Source organism: Lolium perenne, chromosome 2 (assembly GCF_019359855.2).
Source record: "Lolium perenne isolate Kyuss_39 chromosome 2, Kyuss_2.0, whole genome shotgun sequence".
NCBI lineage: Eukaryota > Viridiplantae > Streptophyta > Magnoliopsida > Poales > Poaceae > Lolium > Lolium perenne.
Window position 1 is genome coordinate 223,971,860 of NC_067245.2, and position 24,999 is coordinate 223,996,858.

The 24,999-nt window shown below is 43.2% G+C and overlaps 1 protein-coding gene across 1 annotated transcript; it reads left to right on the forward strand.

Annotated features, from left to right (window-relative positions):
• The first annotated feature begins 16,570 nt into the window (after window positions 1-16,570).
• LOC127335030 (deoxymugineic acid synthase 1-D-like) lies at window positions 16,571-18,032 on the forward strand. Its single transcript, XM_051361620.2, has 4 exons — window positions 16,571-16,946; window positions 17,034-17,277; window positions 17,388-17,567; window positions 17,708-18,032. The coding sequence occupies exons 1-4, from the start codon at window positions 16,624-16,626 to the stop codon at window positions 17,939-17,941; spliced, it is 981 nt and encodes a 326-aa protein (XP_051217580.1). The 5' UTR covers window positions 16,571-16,623; the 3' UTR covers window positions 17,942-18,032.
• Window positions 18,033-24,999: the final 6,967 nt, after the last annotated feature.

Sequence of the window (24,999 nt, forward strand, 5' to 3'; positions counted from 1 at the left end):
GAACAAGATTCTCAACGAATTGAACCTAGTGCTCCTTCTAAGAAGAAAAAGAAGAAGAAACATAAAAATGTTGTAGAATCCTCTGAACCTGCTAATGATCCTAATAGTATTTCTATTTCCGATGCTGAAACTGAAAGTGGTAATGAACATGATAATGATAATGATAAGAATGATGCTTCTGATAAAGAAGAGGTTGAAGATGAACCTGAAAAGCATGCTAAAAATAAAAAGTATACTAAAGAAGATTTTATTGCTAAGAAACATGGTAATGAAAGGGAACCTTGGGTGCAAAAGCAAATGCCTTTTCCTGCTAAGAAACTAAAATCAAAGGAAGAAGAACACTATAATAAATTTTGTGATTGGATGAAACCTTTATTCTTGCAAATCCCTTTGACTGATGCTATTAAATTGCCTCCTTATTCAAAGTATATGAAAGATATTGTTACTAACAAAAGGAAAATCCCCAATGAGGAAATTTCCACTATGCTTGCAAATTACTCTTTCAATGGCAAAGTGCCAAAGAAGTTGGGCGACCCAGGTATACCTACTATTCCTTGTTCTATTAAGAATAATTATGTTAAAACTGCTCTATGTGACTTGGGAGCCGGTGTTAGTGTTATGCCTTTTTCTCTTTATAAGAGACTTTATTTAGATAAGTTGATACCTACTGATATATCTTTGCAAATGGCTGATAAATCCACTGCTATTCCTGTTGGTATATGTGAGGATGTTCCTGTTCAAGTTACTAATAACTGCTTGATATTAACTGATTTTGTTGTGTTGGAAATGTCTGAAGATGATAATATGTCTATTATTGTTGGGAGACCTTTTCTTAACACCGCAGGGGCTGTTATTGATTGCAATAAAGGAAAGGTTACTTTCAATGTTGATGATAAGGAGCATACAGTTTATTTCCCCAAGAGGATTGATAAAGTATGCGGAGTCAATACTATTTCTAATGTGAGAACTATCAAAGTTGGAACTACCGATTGTCCTATATATGAGCCTAAAGAAGGTTATCAAAATCTTATGATTGGATCCATATCAATACAATTCAAGGTAACATGATTGATTTGAGGTTTATTTCTTCATATGCTATGTAAAATTTATTCGGTGGCAAGACTTGATCAACCTTGTTAACGAATACTTTTTATATGCATAGAGGAGGTAAACAACATCTCTTTCTTCCTCCACTTGTCTTATTTGCTGTAGCACTTTTGGTTTGCAAAGTTCCTTAGTTAATTAGAGATTTCAAAAATTTTCCTGGCCAGTAATAATAAACTTAATACCCAGAAATGTGCATTTTTCAAAGTTTTCAAAAATTCACAAAAATTATACCGTTGGTCCTATTTTTCGAAGAGGCACCTGGGAGGACCAGAGGATGACCTGTGGGGCACCCCAGGGTGCCACACCACCAGCCGGCGCGGCCAAGGAGGGGGGCGCGCCACCATGTGGTGTGGGCCCCTCCTTGCCCCACTTTAGCATCTCTTCCTCCCAGACTCTTCTCTCTCCCGAAAAAATCAACACCAGCTTTCTCTCACTCGCGTTTTTGCTCAAGAGCTCAGGATTTTTCGATCTCTTTGCTCAGCCCAGATTTCTGTCTGAAATTTGGCACATTTGCTCTCCGGTATGTGACTCCTCCGATTATCCAAGTAGAATTTTGTTTGGTTGAGTATATCTTGAATATTTTGCTGCTGTAGGTAACATGTTTAGTGAGCTTGCATGCTTGTTCTAAGTTGTATAAACTAGTTTTGATGCATGATTAGTACTCTAGCAAGTTCCTATAGTAGTTCCCCTTGATTATATGTCACCAAATCAAGTTTTATATCACTTGTTGAAAAATTTCAGAAAAGGAAGATGAAGAAGTTCAACTTTGGAGAATTGTTTCAGAGGGGAACAACCAGCACCGGGAGGCCTTCTAGGACCGCCACCCGACTTAGGCGATCCTACAATGAGGATATCATCGCGCCTAGCTTCGCGCCCGAAGAGGACAATGGGGCTCCTAATGCTTCATCCTTCCCATGTTATGATTTTCTGAGAAATGCAGGGATATTGGATGATTTCTCCACCCTTGTCAACAGGGCGGGCTTAGCCGCCTATGTGGGAGATGAAAGGGAGCAATACTACATGCTCACCAAAATCTTCGTCGAGAGCTTCAAGTTCCACAACAAGCAATATGGGCCGACAGTTGCATTCAAGATCTATGGTAATCCTGTTACTATGGAATTGGAAGAATTTTGTCGTGCATTGGATATTGCCCCTGTAGGTACAGCAAGGAGGATTGATGACAACCCCCGGGACCTGTTGGAGCTCTATCGAGGGATCACCGATGATGATTGTCGCACCATTCAGCGTGGCAAGATAAGGAACATTCAACTCCCCGCCATTAAGTATTTTGCCTATTACATTGCTACTAGCATTCTTGGTAGGGAGAACACTAGCAATATTTCTAGCTACCATCCTGCTTTCTTGAATGTTGCACTTACTGGACGAACATCTTATCATCTTGGTTCTCTTATTGCTCGCCGCCTGTCTAATAGGGGGCCTATTTTTGGAGGAACTATTGCACTGCGCATTTTAACACATTTAGGACTTCCTCTTGATTCTAATGATGTGCCATTAACCCCTAGGAGACTTGATATTGCTGCTATGAAAAGCCATCATTTTGTTACCACTGATTCCACTTTAGATAATATGGTCTATAGAATGTTGTTTGCTGACGGGGATGAGAAGGAAATTCCTCTTCCCCAGCCGGGTTTGTTCAATATTGACAGGAAACCATGGTCGCGCACTAAGGAGGAGGTGGAGGAAAATATGAAGATACAAGACTTCCACCAGCAACATGACTCCGAGGACGCCGAGCCCTCCTACGACTACACCGTCACGTATCCGGGTGCTTCTTCTAGCACATACCCGGAATATGATCCATCTTCGTCGTACTACGGAGATACTACCTCATGGCCTCGATGGGATTGAACTCCACTTAGGCCAAAAGCCTAAGCTTGGGGGGAGGTATAGCGGCATCACTCATTCTTTGCATATTATGGTTGCTGGATACTTGTATATACTTGTTTTGTTGGTTTGAGTGGTTTTCTAATGAGAGGGAGATGATATTTGGGGAAGTGCTGCCTGAAAACAGATTCTGGACTGTTACCGAAAAAATTCCCAAAAATAGCCAGATCAGTATTTTGCGAAGCCAATTTTGGTGCATGTTCCCCAGGTTGTTATCTAACTTTCATTAGTTGAACACTTTTCGATTTGAGGAGTGGAAGAATTTATTAAAAATCGGGTACTGTACTGCTGTCAAGTTTGACGAATTTCTGCTGCTTTGTGTTTATGTGAGTTTTCTAGTTTGCCATTTTCTTGTTTTTTCTTTGTTTCTTTCCCAAAACAAAAAAAGACCAAAAATATTTCTGTTGTTTCTCTTCATCATTTGTTTGTTTTGGTTTCTTGCATTTGTTTCGCTTTATTTGCTATCGTTGGTTTGCTACAAGAAAACCCAAAAAGATTTTGCTTAGTTTGCTTGTTTTCTTTTGTTCTTGTTTCTAATTCGAAAACACCAAAAATATTTGCTGTTCTTCTTTGGTTTGTAAAGTTCATCATGAGTTCAATGGTCTTCGGTGGCTGGAGCGTGGTTTTCATTTCATATTATCCAAGCTACACAAGTGAAAGGCAATAATGACGATCTACGACAATTGGATTGTGGTGAGAGGCTGGTATGAACTCTATTTGTTTTCATTTTTGTACATATACTCATCCATGTGAGCATGCTTAGTTGGTTCATGTGAGGGTATATGTCATTTGAGAAAGTCTAGTAGTTCATGATCTCTCATGTTTAGCTCCAATTTATTAATATGAGTAGCATGTCATGGATGTTTGCTTGCATTGTTTTATTCATAAGTAGGTATGGTATTGTGGTATCCTCCTCTGAATAATTCATTTATATCGACTTGGCACATGCTCACGCATGCATATGACTGAATAAAAGTCAATTAAGCCTCAATGATTTATATTGCTTCAGAGTTCTTGTATCAATTTTATGCCTCTGTTAATTTATTTTGCCGCAAGCATGATTATGACAGTTACTGCTCTCTTGATTTGTCGCTCCCTAGTCTATTGCTAGCCTTCACTTGTACTGAGCGGGAATGCTGCTCGTGCTTCCAAATACCTGAAAACCAAGTTGTTCCAAAGTGTCCACCATAAATACCTATGCATGTCATTTCAAACCATTCCAAGTAAATTCTCATGCGCTACCTTTAAAACCATCAAAATGCTTCTCAATTTGTGTTTATGTTTCATAGCTCATGAAGTATGTGGTGTTTAACTTTCAACCTTGTCATTTACTTTTGACGGACTTTCATTATGGACTAGTGGCACATCCTCTTATCCGATAATTTTGCAAAAAGAGCTGGTAATGGGATTCCCAGTCCCAAATTAATTAACCTAAATAGACACTCCTCCATGGTATGTGATTGTTGGACGGCACCCGAAGGATTCGGTTAGCCATGGCTTGTGTAAGCAAAGGTTGGGGGGAGTGTCATCATAATAAAACTAAAATAAAAAGGCACTCCTTCATGGTATGTGATTGTTGGCAGGCACCCGAGGATTCGGTTAGCCATGGTTTGTGAAAGAAAGGTTGGAAGGAGTGCCACATAAACATAAAAATAATTCATGGGAGCCGCTCTTGGGAGTCCGGTTGGCAAGGTAGTTGGTGTACCCATTACCATTCGTTGACAACAACAAACACCTCTCAAAATAATTTTACTCCTGTTTTAAAAATGAAAAGCTCTAGCGCATGTTAATCCCTGCTTCCCTCTGCGAAGGGTCAATCTTTTACTTTTATGTTGTGTCTCCATTCTTTCTTTGAGCACTATCTTGAGAGCACAACTGTCATTCTTAGTATAATATGCTTGTCCCAAAATATGATTGATTGCGGTATAACTTTGATGCTTTTATCTTTGACAATCACTACTTCTAGTCTTTCTATGAACTTTAGAGGTGCCTGGGCATTTATGTTTTGCCGATCAAATACGGGCAAGCGAGATACCACTTTATCATACTCTCTTATGAACATTGCAATCCTGCTTATATACATGATTCATGATGCTTATTATTAATTGTTGGTACCTCTCCATGATTGACATAGCTGTTAGATGATCTTATTTGCATGTATCTCATTATGAACTGCTTAAGTATTAGCCATAGCATGAGAATATATACATCATATGAGCAAATGTGTTCGTGAAAGTTCTTTTATCGCTCAGTTGTTAACTGAATTGCTTGAGGACAAGCAATAAGCTAAGCTTGGGGGGAGTTGATACGTCCAAAACGTATCTACTTTCCCGAACACTTTTGCTATTGTTTTGCCTCTAATTTGTGTATTTTGGATGCAACTAACACGGACTAACGCTGTTTTCAGCAGAACTGCTCTGGTGTCTCGTTTTTGTGCAAATCCAACTTTCAGGAAAATCCTCGGAATTTATGCAGAAGGCCCTATTTTCCCAGAATACTGACGGAGCCAGAAGGACAAGTCAGGTGGAGGCCCGAGGGCCCCACACCATAAGGCGGCGCGGCCCAGGGGGGCCCGCGCGGCCCTGTGGTGTGGCCCCCTCGGCCGGCCTCCGACGCCCTCCTTCGGACTATATATTGCCTTCGACCTAAAAACGCACGGGGAGAAGTCGAAGTCGCCAGAAAGCCTCCAGAACGCCGCCACATCGCGAAACTCCGTCTCGGGAGCCAGAAGTCTCCGTTCTGGCACTCCGCCGGGACGGGGAATTGGAGGAGATCATCGCCATCATCACCACCGACGCCTCTCCATCAACCAGCCATGTTTCCCCCATCCATGCGTGAGTAATTCCCCCACTGTAGGCCGAAGGGGATGGTAGGGATTGGATGAGATTGGTCATGTAATAGCATAAGATTGTTAGGGCATAGTGCCTAGTGTCCGTAATTGGTACTTTGATGATATTGTTGCAACTTGCTATGCTTAATGCTTGTCACTAGGGCCCGAGTGCCATGATCTCAGATCTGAACATGTTATTATTTCATCATGATATTCATTGTTTATGGTCTTACCTGCAAGTTGTATACACATGTCGCTGTCCGGAACCAATGGCCCCGAAGTGACAAGAATCGGGACAACCGGAGGGGATGGTAGTGATGTGAGGATCACATGTGTTCACGGAGTGTTAATGCTTTGCTCCGGTACTCTATTAAAAGGAGTACCTTAATATCCAGTAGATTCCCTTGAGGCCCGACTGCCACCGGCTGGTAGGACAAAAGATGTTGTGCAAGTTTCTCATTGCGAGCACGTACGACTATAATTGGAACACATGCCTATTGATTGGTTTGTACTTGGACACCGTTTTATTATTATCTGCAAATGCCCTGCTATGATTGTTACATGAGTTTCTCTCATCCATGCAACGCCCGTCATCCGTCCCCGTGCCTACAGTATTTTAATCCTGCTGTTTACTATAATCACTACTGCTGTCTCTGTTACTCTGCTGCTGTTATTTCACTACTGCTACTGCTATAAAACTATTACTACTGATAAACTCTTGCGAGCAAGTCTGTTTCCAGGTGCAGCTGAATTGGCAACTCCGCTGTTAAGGCTTTCAAGTATTCTTTGTCTCCCCTTGTGTCGAATCAATAAATTGGGATTTACTTCCCGCGAAGACTGCTGCGATCCCCTATACTTGTGGGTCATCAAATAGCAAAACATAAATGCAAGGACACCTTCAAAGTTCAGAGGGTGACTAGATAGAAATAATTTAAGAGCAAGCAATAGCACAATCATGAATCAATCAATAATAATTTTGGGACTATGCACATTGCACTAAGAATGACAACTATGCTCTCTTAATCAGTGCATAAAGTAGAAGATGAAGAATCAACATGAAAGTAAAAGAAAGGCCCTTTGCAGAGGGAAGCAGGGATTACCCATGTGCTAGAGCTTTTATTTTGAAAGTAATAGGAGTGTTGAAAATATTTATTTTGAGAGATGCAACTCATGTCAACGGTAGTGATAAATAGTATGGCTTAATTACTTCCTATAAGTTTGCTTGCCACATGCATAATATACCAATAGTGCTCACACCTTGTCCTAATTAGCTTGGACTTCCATGGATTTTCATCACATACATATGTTTTAACCAAGTGTAGGGGTACCTCCTTGCCTCCTGTACAAAGGTCCTAGAAGATGAATCTTATTTGATTTCTCAATTTTGATGAATCTCAACTTTTTGGACATCCATACCGGGAAAACAAGGACAAAATATATTTGGACTTTTTCCCAGCTGAAACTTCCACCATGTGAACATGACTTTAGTTGGCGGCCCAATGTTCCTCTCTAACAATATGCATACTCCCATCTTTGCAACTCATGGTAAATCTCCCTTACTTCAAAAAGATGAGCATGCATAGTAATTCACATGATATTCAAAAAAAGCATATTGATGGTGTTCTCCATGACAACATGGTTATCACAACAGCAAGCAACTTATAAGAACTAAAAATGCATAAGACATGATACCTACCAGAATAGTTTTTAGACTACTTTCCCATGAGCTATAAATTACACAAAACATGTGATAATTTTTGAAAGTTTAAAGGTAGCACACAAGAAATTTACTTTGGAGTGGCGGTGAAATACCAAATATAGGTAGATATGGTCGACACAATTTGAAACTTTGGTTTTTGGTGGTTGGATGCACAACTAGAGTTCATACTCAGTACATGTGAAGGCTAGCGAAAAGACTGGAAGTGACCAACCAAGAGAGCAGTAATGGCCATAATCATGCATAGCGACAAAACATTATCAATCAAAGCATAAAGTGATATTACAAATCAAAAACTAAATGATCATAGAGGCTTTAGTTTACTGGTTATAGTCATAACATGGGATAAGTATGCGCCAAGTCAACCCAATAAAGCATCAAAGGAGAATACCACAATACTATGCTTTTATGATAGAAACAACACATGATTCTTTCAATGACACATTATGCACTCTCAGCCATTTGAAACAAGTCATGATACACCGATAAATATTAAGCATATGACAAGAATAACATTCAACATGACATGCCAAAGTCTATACCACAGTCTAGACAAGCTTCCTTTTGCATCACTATAGTCATGCAATATTTTACTCATATCCAACACCAATCAACTTATTTGAAATAGCTCTCCGAGATTAAATACATTATGGACCAGAGAGCCAATCATATATAAATAAATGATACTAATGAGCTCTGAAGAAAATTCAAGTGAAAGAACAAGAGCTAAACACAGTACCACAAAACTAGAACACTCGCAGAACAATAACAACAAAAACTAGAGTGTTCTATGCAATTAAAAAGGAGCGGGTCTTTCTCCAAAACAAATATGCCGGGATCCAACATATTCTACAGCAAAAAATCAAAACAAAACAAAAAATAAAAATAAAGATGCTCCAAGAAAAACACATAGCGTATGAAGCAATAAAAATATAGCGTATAGAGAGATGACCTGTTGCTTTATTGATGAAGAGGGGATGCCCAAGGCATCCCCAAGCTTTGATGCTTGTACCTATTGAATATGTCTTGGGGTGCAGGGGCAGACCCAAGCTTGAGCTTTTGTCCATTCTTCATCTCATCACATCATTCTTCTTTCCCCACACTTGAAAACTTCCTTCATACAAAAACATCGCACAATTCTTCATTAGCAGCATTAGTACAATCAAAATAAACAAAATCCACTTATGTTCACTACTAACATATATCAAACATCTATTAAAACATAAGCTACTGTAGCAACCTTTCAAAAAGCTCTTTGATCAAAAGAACTTAAAAATAAAGAGATTTAAGAGACAAATGCAAATAGTGTAGAAATCTATCAAAAAAGAACAATAGGTAAAGATCGATTTTTACGAAAATCCTCTGTTTCTTATATCGAAAAGTGGTAAACTAATGAAAGTTATATAATAACCTGGGGCATATGAATAAAAAATTCCAGCACAAAATTACAATCTGGATATTTATACAATTTTTATGGTAACAACACATAATCTGTTTTCAGGATAGCAACTTCCCCAAACATTACTTTCTTCCTATTAGAGGCTATTCTTGGCACAAAAACGAAATAAGCGGTCATTACAGTATTAATAACTTCCAAGACTCAACAAAAAGAAAAATTACTGTAAATAAAATATGGGTTGTCTCCCATAAGCGTTTTTCTTTAACGCCTTTCTCCTGGACGCAGTAAAAATGGGAGCATCAAATATTATCAAGTGAAGAAGCATCAACATCATAATTTGTTCTAATGATAGAGTCATAAGATGACTTCTTTGTCTTTGTAGGGAAGTGTTCCATACCTTTCTTGAGTGGGAATTGATATTTAATAATCCCATCTCTCATATCAATAGCAGCGCCGACAGTTCTAAGAAATGGTCTTCCCAAAATAATTGGACAAAAAGCATTGCATTCAATATCCAAAACAACAAAATCAACGGGGACCAGGTTATTGTTAACCATAATAATAACATTATCAACTTTTCCCAATGATTTCTTTGCAGCAATATCAACAAGATGAATATCCAAATAACATTTTTTCAACGGTGGCAATTCAAGCATATCATAAATTTTTCTAGGCATAACAGAAATACTTGCAACAAGATCACATAAAGCATTGCAATCAAAACCATATATTTTCATCTTAATGATGGGCTCCCAGACATCTTCTAAATTTTAAGGAATAGAGGATTCACGCTTTAATTTCTCCTCTCTAATTTGCATAAGAGCATTTGTAATGTACTTTGTCAAAGACATATTTATAGGACGAGAATTAGGACTTCTAGCAAGATTTTGTATGAACTTAATTACTTCAGAGATATTGCAATCATCAAAATCAAACTCATTTTTATCAAAGGTAAAAGGAATCTTGTCTCCCATACTCCGAATTTTTTAGCACACTTATCAGGAGCAGTATCAGTGGTTCTAGGCAATTTTGTAGAAGGAGCTGGGACTTTTCCTTCACCATTTACTTTATCATTAATAGTAGGAGAGTGGCTAGCATTTGAAACTTCATTACTACAGGTGGTGGTGATGGTATAAACTTTAGTCAAATTATTATTTCTAGTAATTTCATCTCCTCTTTCTCACCTAGCATGCAATTCTGCCAACATCCTAACATTTTCATCTATTCTAACTTGAATGGCATTCAAAGTTTTACTTTGTTTAACATCAGGAGGCAACACTTGTAGTTTAAGAAAATCAACATCATAAGCAAGGCTATCAACTTCGGAAGCAAGAATATCAATTTTTCCATGATTTTCCTCAACAGTTTTATTGAAAGCAGTTTGTTTACTAATGAATTCCTTTAGCATGACTTCAAGATCAGAGGGTGCACTTTTGTTGTTGTTGTAGGAACTACCATAAGAATTGTTGCTGTAGGAACTGCCCCATGATATAGAAGTACTCCTGCCGATATAGGAGCAATCTCATACCAAGATGACAAGATAAACAGACAATGAGCATCTCAGCAATCCTTTTATTTACTATGGACATAGCTTTTTATTGAAGATGCGTCATAGAATGCTCACTATGGTTCGCTGTAAGTTTCAACAAGTGATCACTTGGATGGATGGACTATTCTATCCCCTACACAACGTTCCTCCATGATATTTTCAACAATTTTCATAGGTATTTTAAAAGGAATACTTTTAGTAGGTTGATTTAAAATATCACAAGCATCATTAGAATTATCACATATGGGAGATAAAATATCATCAGAGCAAATTTTCTCCTCTAAAGTCGGGGACTAAAAAGATCATAAAACTAGCTTTCCCAAGCTTAGACTTTTCCATAGTATTAGTAATAATAGTGTTCAAAGCATTCATACTAATAACATTGATGTTAGCATGCAAATAAAGTTTCATAGGTTTTTTAATTTTCTCCTAAAACACCTCATGTCCTAACTCAAGATAAATACTATAAAACTCTCTAATTTTTGTTGTTGTTTTCCATTAAGCCTAACTAGTGAAAATAAAAAAACAAGAAACAAAAAGATATAATTGCACAATCTAAAGAAAATAACTTCGATTACTCACCAGCAACTAAAAGACTTAGTAGCCAGCGGATGTTAGTACCTTTTACCTTACCTTCACGACAATAGCGCCAGAAAAGAGCTTGATGTCTACGCACGCTTCTATTCTTGTAGACAGTGTTGGGCCTCCAAGTGCAGAGGTTTGTAGAACAACAACAAATTTCCCTTAAGTGGATCACCCAACGTTTATCGAACTCAGGGAGGTAGAGTTCAAAGATATCCCTCTCAAACAACCCTGCAATTACGATACAAGTCTCTTGTGTTCCCAACACACCCAATACACTTATTAGGTGTATAGGTACACTAGTTCGGCGAAGATATAGTAAAATACAAGTAATATGGATGATTATGAGTGGTAATTGCAATGTAAAATAAAAATGGCAGCAGGCAAACTGTAGCAGAACTGGTTGTAAACGGTGTTTCAATACATGGAAACAAGGCCTAGGGATCATACTTTCACTAGTGGATACTCTCAACAATGATATCATAATCGAATACATAGATACTATCTCTTCACTACGCTACTCAGAACCACTCTTCGGTTTGATAATAACACAAATTCATTGCGTAGGTCTGCATAAGCATTCCTTAAAGTTCGCATTCTCAATCTATGGACACCCCACGCTCACACTTTGAACATACAAAGATGGTACTAACTAGACACCACAATTCATAAGTATTTCTATAAATTAAGCTTAAGAAACAAACACGGTGTGCACACTGTCACCTTCACACCGTTGGACAAGGTGTCCCCAGAGATCACATAATAAAACCACTTGGGTAGCACAATAGTTGAAGAATAACATCTACTTATTCAACTAGATTACAAAGTTCATGATCACATAAAGATCATACATGGAGAGATAGATAGACCACACAGCTACCGGTAAATCCCTCGGCCTCAAGGGAGAACGACTCACTCCTCATCATGGGAGTCAGCAACGGTGATGAAGATGGCGGTGGAGTCGATGGAGATTGTTCTGGGGCAATTCCCTGTCCCGGCAGGGTGCTGGAACAGAGATTTCTGTCCCCCGAATCATGTCTTCAGCGGCGGCGGAGCTACGGAACTTTTCGTGCATGGAGGCTGATTTTTTAGGGTTCACGCGTCGGGCGGCTTCTTATAGGCGGAAGGGCGAGGTAGGTGGAGGCTAGGGGGCCCCACACCAGCCCTAGGCACGGCCAGGGCCTAGACCTGGTCTAGCCGCCTCCTGGCCCTCCTTCGTCTGCCCTCTGGACTCCGTCTTCGTTTCAACAAAGTAGGAACTTCGACCTTTGTTTCGTCCAATTCCGAGAATATTTCTTGTACAACTTTTTTGAAATACAAAACAACAGAAAACAGGGAACTTGCACTGTGACATCTTGTCAATAGGTTAGTTCCAGAAAATGCATAAAAGTGCAACGATGTGTAAACAAAACTTATAAAAATTGGTGTAAAACAATCATGAAGCACCAAAAATTATAGATATGTTTACAATGTTTCAATGCTCCTAGAATAGGTGATCTGTATATCCATGCAAAAACATGAATCTATGAAGTGAGATTAGCAGCAGTAGCAACATGAATAACAATGTTAAGATATACTGTATTTTGATTAGTTGCTTCACTTGGATTTCGCGTGATATAATTGGCACTATGTTTCAATAGTATTTAACAGTTTGTACAACGTTCTTTTGCTCTCAGTTTCATATAATTTATTTTCCATTTTTTTTTTGGTAGTTTGAGACATTTTGTTTTTGTCATGTGCCTAAGTAAATTTAGATTAATGGAAACATGTGTTGCACGTGCTACTTTAGTACTAGTGCAGGATAAGCGACTGATTTATGTAGCGTACAGTGGGACATGAACGTACCTCTTCCCTTGTCCTATGATGATCAGTTTTCTAAAGTTGTTTTTAGAAAAATACGATAACCCTTGTTCTCTTTTGGTGATTAGTTTTCTCAACTGAAATCTTATATTATCATGGAAGCAATTGCATAACAGTCTAATCTTATTACCAAGATTACAAACGTTGTTTCCATTATAGTGCCATATATATGTACCCCCTCCCACAAAAAACTTCTCAATTTTGTCTATATTCAGATATATACAGACATATTTTAGTTATAGATACATCCATATCTAGGAAAAGTTGAGAAGTTTTTTTCCGAAACAGAGAGAGTAATACTTTCTTGCATCTTAGAAAAGATTACCTGAGGCTTGTTCTAGTTGCTATGTTGGCACAATCAGTTATGTACGTGCAGATAGTTACTTTGTCTGCATATGTCATTTCTCATTACAAGTGAGCCCTGGCACTTTATGGCAACTCATTAGGCAATTCATAAGTAGACTAAGTTACACTAGCTTGTATTGATGTGTTGTTCAACTGTAACAAGTATTAGAATTTGGCAACTGTTATACCTAATAATTAAGGTGATGATGAGTTAGTCCTGGAGGATTCTTTTCCATTCTTGTATTTAATTTTTGTGTTTGAATAATTTGGAATGTGTAAATGTTGCTATGGATTACAATTCAATGTTGTAGTTAATTAAATAAAATAATATACTCCCTCCGTTCCTTTCTATAGTGCCTATAGATTTTTGACATTTGTTTCAGAATATAAGGTTTTAGCTTAGTTTTTTTTCAATTACCCCCTCCCCGTTCCGCTCCCAAATCGTTCAGCTCCCAAATTTGTTATGGTAAGTTAGGAAGATATGGATTTCCCAAATTTTACGTTGAACTCAAATCGTTTAGCTAGGGGTCTTGTGTAAAAAATACTCTTACGCTAATTTCCGTGCCAAAAAACTATAGGCACTATAGAATGGAACAGAGGGAGTATTAACTAGGAGGGAGGGGAATCAAGTAGAAAGAGGAAATTTGTTGTGTTGGCTTGCTACAGCTCGGACGAGTTCTCCGATGGCTCCCTCCAGGTGAGCTACTTTTCAGTGCTGTTCCATATTACTTTGTGCATTTTTTTGGGGTTTGCGTGTGTAATTCCTTATTGTACACAATGATGTTGTGCAATACTTCTTAGAAGATTTTGTGGAGTCCGTTGACAAGAGGAGTATTGGTTCTTTCACAAGGAAGCTACCCAAAAAAGCTTGAGCACGGGATACTGTCCTACGTCAAGGGTTGTCGCTACATCTTTCCATGGAACACTATTTAGCCGAAGGGTAGTGAACTTGTCAAGCTTGTTCAGAACTCTCGTGAGCTATCCAAGACAGGAATTCAAGACTGGGGTGTCGGGTGTTTGCTACCACCGGCGACGGAGGATGCTACAAGCTGTTTTGTGTTTTGCACTATAAGTTATATGAGGTTTTGCGTCATAGGAAGAAATTATTTGCTACAACCGTTCCGCAACTTTGCACCATAAATTACTTGGATTTGCATCATAGGCAGTACCTTTTTGCCAGAACGGTTATGTGATTCTGCTACTCTGCACATCGGTATAAATTTGTTGCTACGACGTCTTCGATGATGCATCTGGTGAAGTTGGCAGTGCTACAATAGCACAACTTTTCGATGCTAAGTCTATGACAATTCCATCAGTGGCCCCGAGAGCGAGAGGAAACCTAGCTCCTGAGCCGCTCCCGCGAGCGGCCTGGGAGCTCCCGGCGGCGCATCTCCTCTCCCCCCCGACCCCCTCCCCTCCCCCTCGCCGCCGCACGAGGGCATTGCCGGCGAAGCCTGTGTGGCGCCGGCGGTGGCATCTCTCCCCCTCGCGCGGTGGCGGCGGCGCGGGCTGGCGCGATCGGCGAGGGCGCAGCGCTGGCGTAGGGCGCGGCAGCGCGGCCATTCCCCGGCGGCGTGGCGGCTTCGCGGCGGTTCTATTTGCATGCTCGTGGCCGCTCCAGCGGTTCTTACGCGTGGAGCCGCGGCGGGCGACGCGACCTCGAGGCGGCATGGTCGAGGGTGGTGTGTGCGTGGCCAGATGCGGCTGAGCTTGGCCGGAGACGTCGCTGCGACGGGCCGGCGGCGTGGATGTTCCCTCTGGCGGCGGTGGGCATGGCGGATCCAGATCTGGCCGTACTCGTGCGGGATGGGGCAGGGGCACCGGGCCCATTCGAGCCCCCGTCCGTTGCTCCATAGTTGGAGGGCACCTGGCAGCCATGGGGGTTGTAGGTTGCTGCTCTGGATGTGGATCTTGCCCCTGCCGGTGTGGTGGCGCATTGGTGGTGGCCGAGTTCCTACGCCGGCGTGTGGTGTTCTCGCAGCGTTGTCCTTTGTTCGGCTGTTCTCTGGGCTGGGACGCCGGGGCGGTGGCCCTAGAAGGTGGGAGTCATGTTGGTTGGCGGGTGAGCCAATGACTCTGGTGCTGGCCGGTGACCACGTCAGTGAGGGCGGCGTGGTGGTCGGCGAGTTTAGTGTTGTGGGGTGTAGATGGCGGTGATTTTGCCAAAGGGAAACCTTTGCCCCTTGGGCCGCGGCGTCCGCGGACGGTGTTCCCTTGCTGAAGGCGCCGTGAGGCCAATATCCGTCCATCTACTTCCTCCGGGTGAACATTCAAGATCCTCGGATCGGGCTGTGGCGGCACTCCGGTGTCGTGTTCTTCTTGAAGACACCTTCTTGGAGACCACAACACGAGGCTCTCCGATGGTTGTGACGGAGGTGATTCTTCGGCGATCTTCGGCAAGGCTTGCTCCGTGCCCTTCCCTTGTCGAGCTTCCTTGGTGCTGCTTCTCGGTATGTGAGCAACGTGGGTTGGTTCCCGCTGGTGGTCGGTTTCCGGTGGCGTTTCTGCGACGGAGAGGTGCTATCGATGGCACGCGTGAAAAATGGCTCGCTCTCAAGTGAGCTCCGGCCCGACAGTAGTGTAGCTTCCAGCTATGCTTCGAGTCTTCGTAGGCGTTTTGGCTGAGCCCGTTGGTCGTGCTTCCGGTTGTAGCTTGTTTGGTAGTTTGTGTGGGTGTGTGGTCTCAATTTGTAAGCTGTGTTCAGCACTTTGTATTGTTTTCGTCGTTGGTGGCTTTGTTAATTCAAAGTTGAGCACTTGTGCCTTTTATAAAAAAAAAGTCTATGACAATTTCTCCGACGAGATCTTTTTTGCTAACAAAATTTTGTCCACGAGTACTCCGGTGAGATGCATGTACTAATCTAATGGTATAGCTTTTGTACACATATAATTTATATTTTTTTTTACTAAACGAATTGTTAAAATTAGTTCTGAACTGTAGCGGAAGGAGGGAGAAGTGTATTCGTAACTATTGCATTGATCCTACTACGTTTTTCCTTAGCTGGGACAATTAATCTCTGTGACATCGCGCGGGCGCGGCGCGTGTACGATGTGTTCATCCGCCAGCGCGAATTCATTTGTGTCGATGCAGCGAAACAAGGCGATCCAATTAATAAACACAAATAGAGTAGTGACGTGCGCTTCAGCTGAGCCTGCATCGCGACAAAAGCAGCCTGAAGAAACAAAAGCCGCCTCTTTGGAACTGGAATTGGAAGGAGAAAACGGCAATATAAAGCTGGTCAGTTCGTCCTGCACTGCAACGGCAAGACAATCTCAATCACACAGCACGCCCTGTTAGTACGGCGTTGGTGGTCCGCAGAGACGAGACAATGGCATTCACAACGGCGGTGCCGGAGGTGGTGCTGAGGTCCGGCAACGCCAGACCTATGCCGGCGATCGGCATGGGCACGGCCAAGTTCCCGCTCGTGCCAGAGATTGCCATGGACGCTGTGCTCGCGGCCGTGGAGCTCGGCTACCGCCACTTCGACACGGCCTCCATGTATGAGACCGAGCTGCCGCTAGGCGACGCGCTGGCGGAGGCTGTGCGGCGCGGGCTGGTGGCGTCCCGGGAGGAGGTGTTCGTCACCACCAAGCTCTGGTGCACGCAGTGCCACCCGCACCTCGTGCTCCCGTCCCTCCGGGAAAACCTCCAGTAAGTCTCGTGCACCCTATCGATCGGTTTTGATCTACCCAACCGTCGATTTGTTCATCTTGATGAATGATCATGTCGATCTGTCAGGAACCTGCAAATGGAGTACGTGGACCTGTACCTGATCCACTGGCCGGTCTGCCTGAAGCCCGGGCCACGGGTGTTCCCGGCCAAGCGGGAGGACGCCGTGCCGTTCGACTTCGAGGGCGTGTGGCGGGAGATGGAGGAGTGCCACCGCCTGGGGCTGGCCAAGGCCATCGGCGTCAGCAACTTCACCACCTGGCACCTCGACAAGATCCTAGCAGCTGCCACCACCCCGCCTGCCGTCAACCAGGTTACTGTCTAACCAAAAATACTCAATACTGGTCTACATATGTTAGCAGTTTGTCGATAGATAGATCATAGTTCATAGATCATAACTTGAACTCCGCATATTATGTGTAGGTGGAACTGAACCCTGTCTGGCAGCAGAGAAAGCTTAGGGCGTACTGCACAGAGAAGGGCATCCACGTAGCGGCTTACTCGCCTTTGGGTGGGCAGAACTGGTCCGGGGAGGCAAACGCCGTGCTGGAATCAGAGGTGCTGGCCGAGATCGCTAAGGCTAGAGGAAAGAGCGTCGCACAGGTACCCCGACAGATAGCTGGATAGGTCATGCACGCCGAGGACGACTCCTTTCTCCTCGCCACACAGTCGTCACACAATCCAAGAGCATGCTATCGGTATGACAATAACGATCTAACGGGTCCATTTTTCTTCTTCTTTAGGTAGCATTGAGGTGGATCTATGAGCAAGGACTGACCCCAATCGTCAAGAGCTTCAGCAAGGAGAGGCTCAAGCAAAACCTCGAGATCTTCGACTGGGAGCTCACTCACGACGACCTGATCAAGATCAGCCAGATTCCACAGAAGAAGACTGTCACAGCTGCCGACGTAATTTTCTCTCCAGAGGGAGAGTTCACGTCAGTGAAGCTTTCAGACATTGAAGTTGTCGAGGAATAGTGCTAGGCGCTGAGAGTGCCTCCTTCACTGTTTCCTGTAAACTACAGTAACTTTCCTTGAAGACCCGGAATAAATGAATAAAATGGTTGTTGCACCGTTATCCTAGGTTCCGATGCTGTTATTCGTCTTCTTAACACAATATACTTTGATTCAAGTTATTATTACTATTCCTGTTCATAAAATAAATACTACCTCCGGATGGAAAAAATTGACGCGTCCACCTGCTAAAAGCACGAACGGGCAGACCTCCCTCCACGTCGATTAAATCCGACCGGAGGGAGTATGTTATAAGTTTATCTAAATTTAGATATATCTAGACCGTCTTTAGTGCATAAATACGTTTAAAGTTTGACAAACTTCGATATCTTTTTCATGGATAGAAGGAGTAATAAAAAGTTGTCATCGTCATTGCCCGTACGATGTACTGGCACGAAACTCCATAGGGAGCGCTAGGTCGATTTTCATTCAGATAAATCAATAATCAGTTGTTTCAATGAGAGTCCATATTTGTTTTGAGAAACAACACCGATTTATTAATCATCATCAACAACGAGAACGCTAAAGATAATAAGACCGAAGACGCCATCAGTCTCTGCCTCCGGTGGCCTTAGGGCCTTGGAGGTGTGGCGGACAACGGCCTCTCGTCGGTGAAGGGTTCTCATTATTTTTAAGTTGTTTTCAGTGTCTTCTTTGGGATGATGAGGCGGCAACTACATCCTAATGTCAGAATAAGGTCCTCCCCGCTCTATCCTCGCTAGGGTGGTACGCCTAGCCACAGTGAAGGGCGCGTGGAGGTTGGTGTTTGACGGATCACATGCGATCGAGTCCGCTTTCATGTTCGTTGGTGTGGTTATGGGTTTTGTTCTACTGTTCAAAGCATTGGAAATTGTTACTTCTATGTTGTGTTGGTTCATTTGGAGCCATAGCACGATGGCTTTCCATCCGTCTACTATAACAAAATCTAATTCTCTATTTACGGATAAAACTGAATCTTTATTAGACAGTAGGGTTTACAATAATCTTGTGCTCGAGTTCCTGAAGAACTACTTCCTTGGCATGATCCAAGTCAAAATGCAGTATTAGGCTTAGTCCAAGAAAATGACTAACCCTAACTTGTCTTGGGTCCAACTTTACAAAAGAAACTCATATTAACTAGATGATGATAGGAAGCTCTACTTCAATAAGCTTTGTTCGCCTTCAGCAAAGAAGGGGCTATGATGGTGGCGCACCTTTGGCTCGCTCCAGTGCTCGTAATTTTTGCTATGTGATCCAAAAACATATTCATAATTTTAATTTTTATTATTTTTAGTATTCTTTATACTGTTATTGATAACGATTAATAAATGTATAGTAATTTTCGTAAAGCAAAGTTATATGCTCAATGAAACACATGGTTACTGGTTACTAATACAAGGTCTAGTTTTTTCTAAGTGATTAAGGTGGAGAATACAACGTAGGGGTTTCCCCTACCGTAAAGTTGTCAAAAAATCAAGGTGAAGAATATAACGCGGACTGCATGTTCAGGCCAAGCTTAAGATCATGGTTGAATTAGCCCGAAGCTATATAATGAGTTTAATAAGAGCATCTTCACTTGTGCCTCCCAATTGGAGGCCATCAAGAACACCGGATGGAGTATATGGGGATCGCCAGTAATCGCATTTTGGGGGGAATCTTTCCCCACTAACATCCCCTAAGTTGATGAGAATCTTCCCCTAGTCTCCCGTCGTCGCATTGAGGATATTAGATTTTGGGTTTATCGTTGTGCTACTCCCTCCTCTACCTCTGCTCTCAATTATCTTTTATCTCTAAATAGTAGAGCCCCACTACCTTATTTCTCTGCCCTCTCGTGAGTCAACGTCATCACCTATGCTGAGCGCCTGCCCTTTCCATTCTGCGCCTCCTGTTTCGGTCGATCTGACCACATCACCGCGACACTAAAAAATCGCTACGATGCTACCGAGCACATGCAGTCCACTTCATCCCGCATATAATGAAGTCTGGTGAATTACAAGAGTCGTCCCATTACAATGGACGATTCCTCTTCTCCGTGATCTACTGATATGCACTCTGCGGGACGAAGCAATCTTCTTTTCCCCATGATATCCAGCTCCACCCCGATGATACCCCCCGGAATTAAGTGCTCAAAAACGGATGCATGCATTTTTTTTTGAACAGATAAGGCCCCAAAGGACCTGGAAGCTTCATTAGTCGGTGGGAACAATTACAAAGAGGACCTTGGCTTTGTGAACAATAGCACAAGAGTCCAATAAATTTACAAAAAGGAAACCAGAAAGAAAAACAAGAAAGCGATCGTGTCCTTCTTCTCCACCGCGTCGACTGGATCTCGGGCCATGGTCTCTGGTGGCGACGCCGGGGACTGCACCACTTGGTTCGTCACCAGGATGGATTACCACGCCAGGATCAAAGATCTTCCCCTTCAGCTCATCGGCCTGGAGGAAGTAGAAATTCCCCGGAGCTGGAACCTCCGAGGTTCGGAGAGGCCCCCTTGGCCAAGAATAGCGGCGGCGGACGAGGCCGGCGCTTGAAATCTGCCGCCTGAAGAAAGCTTCCAACATGGTGAGCACCGCACGCTCACCCATGTGCCTCTCGACTCCAGATTGACAAGCACTGGGTCTTCCCCCCTCCTGCCTGTCTCCACGACCACAAGTAGGAGGAAGAACAACCCAAACACTCAGCAGATCCAGAGCTAGAGAGAAGAATCTGGATTGCTGCTCCGCCGGGAAGAGCACCCAGCAAAGCTTCTCCTCCTCGCCTCCACGGCTGGCCAGAAGAAGCTCCTCCGTGTGCCGCAGAAAGCCTCGCCCCTCCCCCTCGCCTCCATGGCCGGCCAGGGGGGGCTCCGCTTCGCAGCTCCTCAGCATCAACAGCAGCTCCGCGACAACTACTTTATTGACGGAGATGGTGGCTCCCTCCTTGCTCGCATGCTCCGACCACCGGAGACATGGCTGCAAGGAAACGAACCCTAATCCCCAGATCTTGCCGCCTAGATCTGAGGCACAGCTCCAAGACGCCACTAGGGGACCAAAGCTAGAAGAGAAGCATACATATATACAGCCGGCGCATACTCCTCTCCATCTCCAGCCGGCTAATCCGGCGGAGAGGAGTGATACGTCCAAAACGTATCTACTTTTCCGAACACTTTTGCTATTGTTTTGCCTCTAATTTGTGTATTTTGGATGCAACTAACACGGACTAACGCTGTTTTCAGCATAACTGCTCTGGTGTCTCGTTTTTGTGCAGAAATCCAACTTTCAGGAAAATCCTCGAAATTTATGCAGAAGGCCCTATTTTCCCAGGAAACTGACGGAGCCAGAAGGACAAGTCAGGTGGAGGCCCGAGGGCCCCACACCATAAGGCGGCGCGGCCCAGGGGGGCCCGCGCGGCCCTGTGGTGTGGCCCCCTCGGCCGGCCTCCGACGCCCTCCTTTGGACTATATATGGCCTTCGACCTAAAAACGCACGGGGAGAAGTCGAAGTCGCCAGAAAGCCTCCAGAACGCCGCCACATCGCGAAACTCCGTCTCGGGAGCCAGAAGTCTCCGTTCTGGCACTCCGCCGGGACGGGGAATTGGAGGAGATCATCGCCATCATCACCACCGACGCCTCTCCATCAACCAGCCATGCTTCCCCCATCCATGTGTGAGTAATTCCCTCGCTGTAGGCCGAAGGGGATGGTAGGGATTGGATGAGATTGGTCATGTAATAGCATAAGATTGTTAGGGCATAGTGGCTAGTGTCCGTAATTGGTACTTTGATGATATTGTTGCAACTTGTTATGCTTAATGCTTGTCACTAGGGCCCGAGTGCCATGATCTCAGATTTGAACATGTTATTGTTTCATCATGATATTCATTGTTTATGGTCTTACCTGCAAGTTGTATACACATGTTGCTGTCCGGAACCAATGGCCCCGAAGTGACAGAAATCGGGACAACCGGAGGGGATGGTAGTGATGTGAGGATCACATGTGTTCACGGAGTATTAATGCTTTGCTCCGGTGCTCTATTAAAAGGAGTACCTTAATATCCAGTAGATTCGCTTGAGGCCCGGCTGCCACCGGCTGGTAGGACAAAAGATGTTGTGCAAGTTTCTCATTGCGAGCACGTACGACTAAAATTGGAACACAAGCCTATTGATTGCTTTGTACTTGGACACCGTTTTATTATTATCCGCAAATGCCCTGCTATGATTGTTACATGAGTTTCTCTCATCCATGCAACGCCCGTCATCCGTCCCCGTGCCTACAGTATTTTAATCCTGCTGTTTACTATAATCACTACTGCTGTCTCTGTTACTCTGCTGCTGTTATTTCACTACTGCCATCGCTATAAACTGTTGCTACTGATAAACTCTTGCGAGCAAGTCTGTTTCCAGGTGCAGCTGAATTGACAACTCCGCAGTTAAGGCTTCCAAGTGTTCTTTGTCTCCCCTTGTGTCGAATCAATAAATTGGGTTATACTACCCGCGAAGACTGTTGCGATCCCCTATACTTGTGGGTCATCAAGACTGTTTTCTGGCGCCGTTGCCGGGGAGCATAGCTTTATTTGGAAGTTCACTTGGATTGATATTGTTCGCTGCAAATTCTCCATAATGGGTAAAACTCGCGATCCTAAAGTCGCCATATTATTATCCACTACAAGAAAAGGTACAACTCTGAGTACCTCTGCTACACTTGATTCACCATCTGTGATAAGTCAACTTGTTTCACCGCCACAAGCTTCGCTTGGTGGTACTTCTGCTGAATCTGAAAACTCTCATAATATTGATAATGTTTCTGCTGTGCTTGATGATAGTGGTTCGTTGGGATCCTTTCTAGATGCTACAATTGCTAGGTCTAGACAAATTGAAAATGCTGAAACTCCTAATGAAAATGTCACTACACCTGTTAGTTCACCTGAACTTGATTATTCTAGTGATGATCTGATACGTCCAAAACGTATCTACTTTCCCGAACACTTTTGCTATTGTTTTGCCTCTAATTTGTGTATTTTGGATACAACTAACACGGACTAATGCTGTTTTCAGCAGAACTGTTCTGGTGTCTCGTTTTTGTGCAGAAATCCAACTTTCGGGAAAATCCTCGGAATTTATGCAGAAGGCCCTATTTTCCAAGAATACTGACGGAGCCAGAAGGACAACTCAGGTGGAGGCCCGAGGGCCCCACACCATAGGGCGGCGCGGCCTAGGGGGGGCCCGCGCGGCCCTATGGTGTGGCCCCCTCGGCCGGCCTCCGACGCCCTCCTTCGGACTATTTATCGGCCTCGACCTAAAAACGCGCGGGGAGAAGTCGAAGTCGCCAGAAACCCTCCAGAACGCCGCCACATCGCGAAACTCCGTCGCGGGAGCCAGAAGTCTCCGTTCTGGCACTCCGCCGGGATGGGGAATTGGAGGAGATCATCGCCGCCATCACCGCCAACACCTCTACATCAACCAGCCATGTTTCCCCCATCCATGTGTGAGTAATTCCCCCGCTGTAGGCCGAAGGGGATGGTAGGGATTGGATGAGATTGGTCATGTAATAGCATAAGATTGTTAGGGCATAGTGCCTAGTGTCCGTAATTGGTACTTTGATGATATTGTTGCAACTTGTTATGCTTAATGCTTGTCACTAGGGCCCGAGTGCCATGATCTCAGATCTGAACATGTTATTGTTTCATCAAGATATTCATTGTTTATGGTCTTACCTATAAGTTGTATACACATGTCGCTGTCCGGAACCAATGGCCCCGAAGTGACAAGAATTGGGACAACCGGAGGGGATGGTAGTGATGTGAGGATCACATGTGTTCACGGAGTGTTAATGCTTTGCTCCGGTACTCTATTAAAAGGAGTACCTTAATATCCAGTAGTTTCCCTTGAGGCCCGGCTGCCACCGGCTGGTAGGACAAAAGATGTTGTGCAAGTTTCTCATTGCGAGCACGCACGACTATATATGGAACACATGCCTATTGATTGCTTTGTACTTGGACACCGTTTTATTATTATCAGCAAATGCCCTGCTATGATTGTTACATGAGTTTCTCTCATCCATGCAACGCCCGTCATCCGTCCCCGTGCCTACAGTATTTTAATCCTGCTGTTTACTAAAATCACTACTGCTGTCTTTGTTACTCTGCTGCTGTTATTTCACTACTGCTACTGCTATAAAACTTTTACTACTGATAAACTCTTGCGAGCAAGTCTGTTTCCAGGTGCAGCTGAATTGACAACTCCGCTGTTAAGGCTTTCAAGTATTCTTTGTCTCCCCTTGTGTCGAATCAATAAATTGGGTTTTACTTCCCTCGAAGACTGTTGCGATCCCCTATACTTGTGGGTCATCAAGACTATTTTCTGGCGCCGTTGCCGGGGAGCATAGCTTTATTTGGAAGTTCACTTGGATTAATATTGTTCGCTGCAAATTCTCCATCATGGGTAAACCTCGCGATACTAAGGTCGCCATATTACCATCCACTACAAGAAAAGGTACAATTCTGAATACCTCCGCTACACTTGATTCACCATCTGTGATTGATAAACTTGTTTCACCACCACATGCTTCACATGCGGGTACTTCTGCTGAATCTGAAAACTCTCATAATATTGATAATATTTCTGCTGTGCTTGATGATAGTGGTTCTTTGGGATCCTTTCTAGATGCTACGATTGCTAGGTCTAGACAAATTGAAAATACTGAAACTCCTAATGCTACTACACCTATTAATTCACCTGAACTTGATTATTTTAGTGATGATCCTGATGAAGATTATGTGGAGCTTAATGATGATTTTATTGAAAAATGCAATGCTACTACTGATGCAAGAAAAATTAAAAAGTTGCTTGCAGAACATGCTGTTAGATATAAACTGTCTCCTGATCGTAAGTTTGCCACATCTCCTATAAACATTAAGGATAAAGATTATGATTTTTCTCTTGATTTATCTCATATAGCTATTGTTGAGAAAACACCCTTTTGTGGTACTGAAAAAGAAAGTGCTGTTGAACACATGATTGAGTTATCTACTCTAAGTAGCTTGTTTTCTTATGATGTCAAGATGCGTAC